Below are 10,815 nucleotides of genomic sequence, written 5' to 3'. Positions count from 1 at the left end.
ATTTAAAATCCTTTTATGTATTGTCAGTAAAAGCATATTAAAATTTGATATCACTGTCTACTATTTTGTTATATATATATATATATATATATATATATATATATATATATATATATATATATATATATATATATATATATATATAGAGAGAGAGAGAGAGAGAGAGAGAGAGAGAGAGAGAGAGAGAGAGAGAGAGAGAGATTCTTCTTTTGTTTTCCATGATAGTCATATACAGTGTACTTTAATGTGCCATACAATCGGATCTTCATGGAAGTAACATGGGTTTTTTTTGCTCGTCATAACCCTATTGAAAAACAATAAAATATACCTTTATTGATAGTTATAATCATCATCTCTTAACCTCGGATGCAAATTTCAAAGTCATAAGACGGTCTTACAAAATATAATGTAACACCTCAATTCTAGAAACAATTAGTGAAACGTGGGCCTGATGAGAAAAATAAATCCACCAACGTAACATATTAATAATAAACGACATACAAAACATGGTGACGACGGATAGGGTGTACCTTTATTTACAATGAATGACGCAAGCGAATATGCAAATCAAAAGTTGGAATGACTTAAATGACATAAAACTGTAGTAAAACAAGCCCTATGGGTGACATAGAACTGATGTGTTAAGTACAAGATGAAACAGGTACGACATTTTACACTCTGAGTGAACGGTATAGGTAGGCAATTTAAATCTATTCATTAGCTCTTCCTTCACTTTATATGAAAACCTGACCTAGTACTTCTTTGTTAGATTTCGAAATCAAGGTCAAAATTGACTTTTTGTATTAATTTTCAAGTTTTTCACCATTAAGTATGGCAAGATGGACACACAATCAGGTCAAGCATATGCGAGCGAGTACCACGGCCGACATCCATGGAATGACATGAACATTAAGTTTTCTCTTTCCCATATACAATATCCATCGATCATGCAATTAATAAACTGAAAGCTCCACTCTCCATCCCATTGATTTTTCTTTCTCTTACAAACAACTTAAATAAATACTGGACTATTCTACAGACTTACAGATTTGATGCCAAAAGCAAATGTTGTGAGTTATTACCATTCAAGGAAACAAGTATTTATTTATCTACGACGCTGACGTAATACAAGAATAATGAAACTTTCATAAGATTCATTAAATAGTATCTGTACATGTTATTGTGTTGTGTGTCATCAAAGTCTAAAGGGTCATATGCATACGCAAATGGTGGAAACTGATAAATTTTAAAGTATGTACTTTGTGCAAGAAAGATACCGCTCAATGCAGTTTGTAAGGAACGAACATGGAATTTGAACCAACATATTTGCAAGAAAATTGGAAAGTGCAGAAGCATGAGTAAAGCAAAAGCTCGTGCAGATTATATCTTTGAGGCGGTAGTTCATCCTGGATTTTGACAAAGCAACAGCTCTTCCTCTTAATGTCCCGTTCTGTATACGCAGGTACTGAATCTCAGAAAAAGATTACAAGATTAGAACAAAATGTAAAACAGAGACATTGCTAGGAAGGTAAACAAGGTTGAGAAGGACAGTGGACTGCCACCGTTTCTACCGACATTGGTACCGTTGCCACTATTTCCAACGTCAATGCCGACAGTGGTACCGCTGCCACTATCTCCAACGTCAGTGCCACCAACGGTGACAACTGGATCGTACAGGGCAGAGCTGTTGAATTTCTCGAAGCGGAATGTAAAGCTTTGCTTCACGCCGGTTGTTGTCATCGCGGGATAACCAGCTGCCATATTGGTCCAGTCTTTATTATCATATTGGACCTAAATTAAGAATAAAAAGAATTTTTTAAATGATCATATACTGTCAAATATCGATTGCAAGTAAAATGTATTATATCTGTTGAATTTGCTTATTTGGTGGTCTCAGACAAGTCAGTCTTATTAAAGTGAAAAACAAACAGCTTGAAGAATACAATGTACAAACGGTTTTAAAGTGATGTGTGCATGGGAACAGACACGCCACAAGCATACTCCATTAGCATATTTATCCAACATGAAGTAACTTACTGATATTTCCTCAGACTATGCATCGAATAAGGAAAGCACATTTGTCGTTAACACTGGAATATTAGGCCTTAAGAACTATATTAAATCCATGAATAAAAATATATCATTTGAAAAGAACCATAATCCTTGAAATAGTGCTTTACGTCTAAACAATGGAGTATGCACGTGGTTGTCGCGCGATCATTGTTTTGTCTGTGGAACATAAGTTGCCAGGATGTTACATGTTCTCTAACATCATCACCTGACCTAGTTTTTTGGTAGATTATTTCAATCTTTTTAAAATCCTGGTCTTACATATGTTGCCGTACTTAGACACCAAACACACTCATGCACACACCGACACATACATTCGCAATTTTTGTAGACAAAGACGTATTTGCATACAAACCCCAAGGTGTTTTTAAGTTGACTGTTTGTTGGATTGTTTTTCATGTGTTTATTAAATACAACTGAAGTCATGAAAATAAAAAACAGCTGAAGAAACAAATTGCCCACGACAAATTGACAATATGGGTCCATGTTTTATCAATTTCATCAGTTCTGTAATTCATTGTGGCTACATATTTTTCTAGCATTTCATGTGATAAAATATAATTTATATATTAGGCGAGATTTGTGATTTTGCATAAACAACATCTGTTATAATATATTTTAGCAACATCAGGAAGTTAATAAGATCATGAAAGTTGTTATTTCTTGTCAAGACATCTGGAGTAATTTCAAAATCTGGATTGTACGTTTATCCATTCCAGAAAATTTTTCCAAAAGTGTTCGAAAAAAATATTCCTACAACAAGTGCCCAATTGTGTTATGTTCCTTCCTTGAATCAGGAGCATTTATCATAATTACTTAAATAAATCTTATTCAACAACTGGTTTCTGGTAATATTTCCTTGAGGAAATCTAAAAGTTAAAGTTAATCAGTTTTGTATCTTTTGTACAAATTTAGCTAAAACTAAAGAATTGGTCCACTTATCTGCACCATTTACATACTTAAGCTGACTAAACCAAGCTTCATGTTTACCACATGACTTCTGTATCTTGGCTCTTATTAGGTATTTATTCTTTTGTCTAACCCTAAAGAGTGAAGTTTTGCCGAACACTACGTTATAAATATTTCTAATTTCTAACAAACGTTTAAGATAAAATGCTATAATTTTGATTCACAAGAGTATGCAAAGTGTGTATTTCAGACTTAATTTTCCGGCTATCTTGTTTCGTCTGCTTTGTCGCAACTTACAAATATATACCTGATTCTTACATCATGATTTTAAGGATTTACCCAACCCCCGCCCAAACAATTAATCTGTACGAGTTAGTTTCATGTGAAGTGGGTTTTTCTGTCATCTTTACAATAGTATTATTTATACTGTATTGGGTATACATTGTTTTCTCAAATGAATATATTCCATTTGCTTTAAAAACTAGGATTACATTCTAGGTAATACAAATATAAACAATTTTAGTGGTATTACTGAGTCATCTCTTTTGTAGACAGGAATAATAGACGAGTCTGTACAGTTTGAAAATATGTCCTCAGAGACTAAAACATAGTCCAGTCTGCACTGTCTTATAAGGTTTGTGTATCGCCAAGTAAATAGTCAATTGTAAGGATTGAATGTTCTCCAAGAATACAGTAAGTGAAGTTGATTCTTGATGCCCCGATCTCCTTCATCGGGCATGGAGTGTTTATCATGTTAAATATTTTCAAGTCAGGCTCCATGTCCGGAACAACGTTCCAATCAACACAAACAATAACAGAGGAATTGTCAAACTATATAATATCCTCTTTAAAATTTCTAAAAAGAAGCCTCAGCATGATCATTATTCTGACGTAAACATTTACCCGAGTAAATTTCGTTCCATTAACTGATAAACTTGAGAGAATGTATCTACTCTGGCAATCACATCTTTTTGTGAATAAGAAAATTATTTGTAAACGGGATGGCAACACCAGCACTATTGCTAGATTTATGACTAAAATACACTTATAAACTCATTTAATGTACAAAACAAGGCTCTTTAATGATACCACCAACTCTGTATCTCTGAATGTAACCGAAAATTCAGAACAAATAATAGACCAGCATGAAAGTTACACGCTCGATCCATCCGTAACAAACACAATTGTATGCATATGTCAAATTTAGCTGTAAGATTATGTTAAGTTTGTTTTACAATTACTGGCTTCTTCTTTCTCTGAAAGACACTTTTCAAACTTAGAATATACATAACTAAAATTAAACTATAACGTTTTACACCTCCAAGTGTATCAATAATAAGTAAGATAAGTTATTTCAATTATGGGTTGGGCTGATTATCAATGAAAACCATAAGCTTCAAGACTATTCATTCTAGACAATCAAAAAAAAATCATATTTTACAAAATATAATTAGGCTGAACCTTTCAGCACATAAATATTTATGTCATGGTACCTTCAAAATCTCGCTAAATGACTGCATCATGAATACAAGGTATGTGTCGTTTATTATTTGTATTGGCAAATTCATTTTAAAGAAGCATATATTGGTTGGAACAAAAGCTGATGAACATATTATGTTATTTCCTTTACTTTTTGTATGGTAACTTTTTGTTTGTATTATACTCTACCAAAAATAACTCATTATATGGAGAAATAAATACTTTGGAATTTGAGAAGATAGTGAAGAATGAAATTCCATGTATTCAATGCAATATACATTATTATACAATATACAATATACAAGTTAATGTTTCCAATTTACACAACGGCGTTGTTTTTTATATAATGTATTTATAAAATGTTCCTTTTCTTTTTCGCTACTATGTCTGGTTATGTTTACAATAATTATGGACCACAGCAGATGAGTGAGAAAAAGCAATAACTGTATAACTGTAACACTGAATCAGTCTCCCACTATCAGGACATAATTATGCTAATAACTGGTGAAAGGTCTGCATTAAATTATGTTATTGCTGATATCACAACTACAATAAAATAAAACATATCAGAAATAATTTTGACAAATACCTCAGTACCTCAGTTTTGTTTTTATTTATCTTTCTCTAATTTTGTGTTGTAGCTTTTTGCTGTTTTAAATTTTGTAGGAAAGTTTAGATCAAGAAAGAACATAAGTGTAGTAAATTTTCTTAGGTCCAGAATTCAGTTTATAGGGGAACAGTGTCTAATTTCCTAACATGATTGTCTCTATGAGCAACTCACACACACACACAGACACACACACACACACACACACACACACACACACACACACACACACAGAGGAGCAGACGCTGGGAAATAGAAATATGTAAGTCAAAATTTGCGTTTTTTTACAAGTCACACTGAGACAAAATCAATAAAATTAATAACAGAGATCGACAGAAAGATTGTTGTCTGCTATTTCTATCAATGAATGTTGTAACCTATTTTCTTGAGATTAATACAACTAAATTCAATCATTCAACATATTCTTAGATAATCAATGATATAAACTATTGTCTCTAATCTAATATGGCCGCCAATACCATCTTTCTGAATAATGGGTTTATTGCCTTCTTGAAAACGAGGGTAACTCAGGAAAGATAACTCGCCTTTGTACCTAGGAATATAACATTATAACTTATCACATACAGTTTCATCAAAGCAGACGCATCATTGAGTATTTTAACTATCGAACTATGGGTATAAACATGTGACATACATCACGGACAAAGGCTGGGTTAGTTTGTTCCCTTTTGTAGGTTTCAGCGGCACTTTTAACACATTGTTACGATTCTATTGTCATAAACTAAGCAGTAGAAAGAAGCAAAACAGACAAAGTTTGTAAAACTTAACCAATAATTTCAGTATCAATGCTATAAATGAAAATGTGAGAGGAACTTACAGTATTATGAGGCGAGTCCAAAATGATCTTGACAAAGTTCTTTTAAAGTCCAAAAGATTGAAATGCTCCGTTTACATTTCAGAACCTTGTTGTAAAAATGCCGTTGTCCAGAACTACTTTGAATTATTTACACTAGTTCAAGAATACTATTATAGTCCAATGAGCACTTTCTATTTCCACTGAATAATTCAAATAAATGGTTTTCCTCTCAAACAGTAGATGAATATAACATAAACAAAGTCTGCAGACTTGATGTTAGAACAACAGCGAATGACCAAAATTGTCCAGCTGCACGCATTTATATACTAGCAAAAGGGTGAAAAGACATTTGCTACTACTACCCACGTGACAAGTCGCAAATGTTCACCATCGTAGAAGAAATTTTATGATTTATCCCATCCAGAGCGAGTTAGTTTATTCTTCTGAGATACCACCTGATCGGCTTGTCAAATGGCAAATGTCCGAATCTCGTAAACATATATACTGATAAGTTTATAATTAGTAACTGTCAACACATACGTAAGCTCTGTTTATAGATCCTATTCAATTTTATGTTCTTTAATATCTTAAAATGGACCATATGCACGCACGAAATTTCAGGTAGAGATAAACACCACAATTTACGGTCATTAATAAAATTTACAAAAGGAGACAAAATCATGCAACAGGAGTTACAGAAGTCATTAATATACATAATAACACTATTGGTTATATCATGTCAAGGAAATGGAAGATATTAGCCTGTCCATTGTACACAAAGGCAGACGAAATGGTCTGGTATCCAACCAGCAACCTTCGTGTTCGAAGTCCGACTTTATACTAAGCTATTTCACGTGGACATGGTTTATTTACGTTTATATGTCGAGATATGCTATCCATACGTTTACCTTTAGAATATTATTAGCTAAGAACCCATTAGAAACCCCTAGTACAATTGGCATGCTTACTCGACAAGACGAAATGATATTTTTGCTTTTTATCTATTTCATGTTGCTTCTTTCACAATACTTTACATCGAATAAATAAATGGTTATCACATATAGATTCACTAGATATTCAATAACGTTTACATATATTCACTAGATTTTCAACGACGTTTCAAATTTAATGAAATGCCACAATAATAATGTGTGTGTGTATTTTGGATTTCTAAAGAAGTTTTAACAATTTTTCAGTCATATCGCTACGATGTCTGCAGTGTGGCAGTTTATAGTGATGTCTAGCACTGGGGCATCATGCCGCAGACATGTGGCATGATGTCCCACTCAGTCACATTATCCTGCCATCAGGCCGACCAGTCCTAACACTAAACTCTTAATGCTGAGCGTCTAGCGAAGCAGCTGTTAGTTTCATTTTTTATAAGTCTTTGGCATCACTCAGCCGGGATTCGAATCCGTGACCTCCCGCACCCGAGGCGGACGCTCTAACCACTTGGGCACCGGAGCGGTCGTATACCCAGTGAGGGCATACCGTAAAATGTAGCGAGAGTCTAAAAGGCACATTAAGTAACTTACTTTCTTGGACAGGATGATCCCGGCACCTCCTCCTAAGTTGTACTCATCTCCATCAGAAGCCCCTGTACTCGTTTTGGATGCAGAACCCTTCCCAGTGATGACGAGAACAAAATCTATGTATTTTCCTACTTCATTTGTTTGTCCCTGACTGCAGTTGGCACCAGGTGATCCACAAAATCTCCAGTTCATCATGCCGATGTTGAATTTCACATTTCCAACCTTGAGAAAGATCAGGACAAATAGAACTCACTCACCGTCCTTTCTTTCCGGAAATGGTGTGAATGTACAATGGAATGTTTCGACTCTACCCATGTTTAATTCGCTATGCAGATGAGCACATATTCTGAAACAGGAAACCACCACAACATTCATAGTACATAAGCACCATTTGGGGACATAAAGTGTGAGTGAGTCTACTGAGATGCCAAATTAGCTATCTCTCTCAATATATATATAATATATATAATGTGCGCACTTTCGTAGCCCAGGATTGAAATCGCTTTTCAATGTTGCTCATAGAATCAGTAGAGAATAAACCGATTTATTTACATTTTTACATTCCGCACCTTGTTATATAATTTGCCATAGCGTTATTATACAAATGGACAAAATTTAAATTAGGTCAAAAGAATAAATAAAATTAGCACATACTTTTATCTACATTTTTAAAATTGATATGCTGTCTTTGGCATGCTGATAGATTTCTAGAAATTGTAAAACTGTTCATGAACTTGGTCCCACTTTATATTTTATATTAGCGAATGATCCCAAGTATTGCAGAGAGAGCTATAAAAAATAATGTGGCGTCATATGAAAACTATTTATATAAGGTAGGCTTCAAAGTGTTTCTTCAATTATGTTCCAGATAACACTTTTGTGTGATATCTTCCATGCACTTTGTGTCATTATGGACAAATTAAACATTTGTCTTGCTCTTACAATACATTCTGATGCATTTAAATCTTTGTAGTTTAACATAATATGTAACGAAAATTAAATTGAATTATATAAATTGCTTTGAAAGTTTAGGTTTGTGTATATTTTCTGTATTTCTTCACAACGTATACGTACGCTTGACTAAATCTAAAAAAAGCCTTTTCGATAGCATGGACGTTTTCTTCGTTTTAGCCGGATGTATGAGAAGTGTTGATATAATTGTGAAATAATAGTCACTATATCGAAGTTATGTAAATATACATCTTCGACGTATCCACATACAACAAAATGATTAGATATGCACACCAATAAGCTCAGAAGATACTAAAAATTTGCATGCTTCTTTACCTTGATGTTCGTCGTCTCGTTGGCAACAGTGACATTGCCATTTCCTTTGAAGACGTAAATACTTGTCACTAGAGTTGCATTGACTGTTGGTAAATTAGCAGTGACGTTAAACGTAGTGGCATTGATGTTTTGGTACTTTACATCTGCTGTGTCGCTGATAGAAAAAGACTGACTCGAGAATGAGTTGAAGATATGGGGCGTGGTACCACTCTTTCCAACTTCGATCCCGTTAGCGTCTTTCTCCTTTATTTCGTTGAACTCTATTTTCACAGAATTTGGATCCGCGTCAAGATTAAATGTTGTGCCCACCACTATTTTGCCAGATACTCCCAGAACCTTGACACAGACTCCTCTGTTCCAAAATATTAGATCGGCAAGGACAATATTAAACAAGAACAACAGCAGAATAACACAGACTCCTTTGAATTTCATCTTCTAGGTTTTCTCAGGCTGAATTTCGCACTAACCTCGTTTCCTGGAAGGACGGCACACACCGATCCTTTAATGCTTCGAGTGCTCTGTGCAGTAGAACAGCAGAAATTATAATGCGCAGCTTAGGGAAAGTTGTGGATATATATGTTTATACAGGTAATTTACATATGTATCCCCAATACCTGTGTAACTGGTTGGTCTGCTATCAGAAAAGTAGAACATAGGCTATGGATTGATGCATCTCTATAAATTGTGGTTCACAATTCTAAATTGCCTACACTTAAAAACAAAAACAACATAACATTAACTTGCAGCCAAGGAAATTAAGGACAGATACATTTAAAAATTACATTAAAAGTTAAGAGCCGAATTGATGACCACTGACCGTGCACGAGTGACATAGTTCAATACAGAAGTCGAAAAGAGGAGTGTGGGGTGGGTGGGTGTGCGTGTGTGTTTTTTTTTCTTCTTGCGTGTGTGCGTGGTAGCGTGAGTGCATGCTTGTGCGAGAGTGTAAGTGTGTGAATGTACGTGTTTCGACGTCATTCAGTCATCAGTATCGTAGATGGACCACAATACTATTGAAGAGTGCAGTCTCTCATTCTGGCTATGTTTAAATTTAGTTTTAACACTTCAATGGTCATTCTCGGGCTGAGATCTGATTCTTTAGTATCAAGTCACTAATAAATCACAGGGTCGTTTGATGACGGGAGATTGTCTGCTTTGTCCATATGGTAAAACAATTTGTTTCCCATCCGGAAGAGGAAATGCTTTATCTTACTGATACGTTGAAGATGGGTGAAAAATGCAAATAGGGGTAAAAGATTTGTTAGAGTGTCTTATAAAACGGTGTGCGAAATTTTACCATCCTCCTAACTTACTCATTTCCATCGGCTTACTCCTCAGGAAATACCTAAGCTAGAATGGTGAGTAAATAGAGATCTAACTAAAAAACACGTGGATTGTTTTTCATTATATATTCCTAAAGACACAGCCTGTCGATTTGCATGGGTTTTTCTTCCTTCCGTGTCAACCCAATTAACAGCTGCATAACTATATTGATAAAAAAGTACCAGCATTTTACAATAATTTTGTGACAGCAGCGTTTTTCAAATTTAGCTTGTTTATACCATGCGTAAACTCTGTCTGTGTTCGCACGAACATGAAGATATTTTGTTTTGTTAGCATATTTCCTACGCGGATTGATACTGTTGGGGTAGAAACATAACACAGCTGTTGTATCTGAGAGACGTTAGAGCGTAACATTTTTAACAAAAGAATTTTACAATTGCGAGTATATTTGTGAGGATTTTTGTTCTTCATATTCTTTATTTGTGTATTCAAACCTCACTAAGTGCATAAATGTACACAAGAGATGTGCACACACACACAGAGAGAGAGAGAGAGAGAGAGAGAGAGAGAGAGAGAGAGAAAACAAAAGAAGAAAAATAGTGAAATAGACCTAAATATGGAAATGAGGGGCTAAAGAACATACATAAGAGCAGAAATATTTCCTCAACGGAACATAAAGTAGTTCCAAAAGCGATATTGCTACTGTGGAAATATCATTTTCTCCCACTGATATATTTAAATATATCACTGTGAAGTATATAATAAACAGTTCGTTGCACAATATCAAAATTCAATGTAACTAATATTTAGTCTATCGTGTACAATCCGAA

At 34.5% G+C, this 10,815-nt stretch overlaps 1 protein-coding gene across 1 annotated transcript; it reads right to left on the bottom strand.

Moving 5' to 3' along the window:
• Positions 1 to 510: 510 nt before the first annotated feature.
• On the bottom strand, positions 511 to 9,242 carry LOC149801519 (acidic skeletal organic matrix protein-like). Its single transcript, XM_089955695.1, has 3 exons — positions 8,702 to 9,242; positions 7,418 to 7,636; positions 511 to 1,791 (listed from the first exon to the last, which is right to left on the bottom strand). Exons 1-3 carry the CDS (start codon positions 9,131 to 9,133, stop codon positions 1,492 to 1,494), a joined length of 951 nt encoding a protein of 316 aa, XP_089811821.1. The 5' UTR covers positions 9,134 to 9,242; the 3' UTR covers positions 511 to 1,491.
• Positions 9,243 to 10,815: the final 1,573 nt, after the last annotated feature.

Source organism: Sinohyriopsis cumingii, chromosome 4, assembly GCF_028554795.1.
Source record: "Sinohyriopsis cumingii isolate HCF-2022 chromosome 4, ASM2855479v2, whole genome shotgun sequence".
Lineage (NCBI taxonomy): Eukaryota > Metazoa > Mollusca > Bivalvia > Unionida > Unionidae > Sinohyriopsis > Sinohyriopsis cumingii.
The sequence above is the reverse complement of the archived record's forward strand: the minus strand, read 5'-3'. Positions and strand labels throughout refer to the sequence as shown.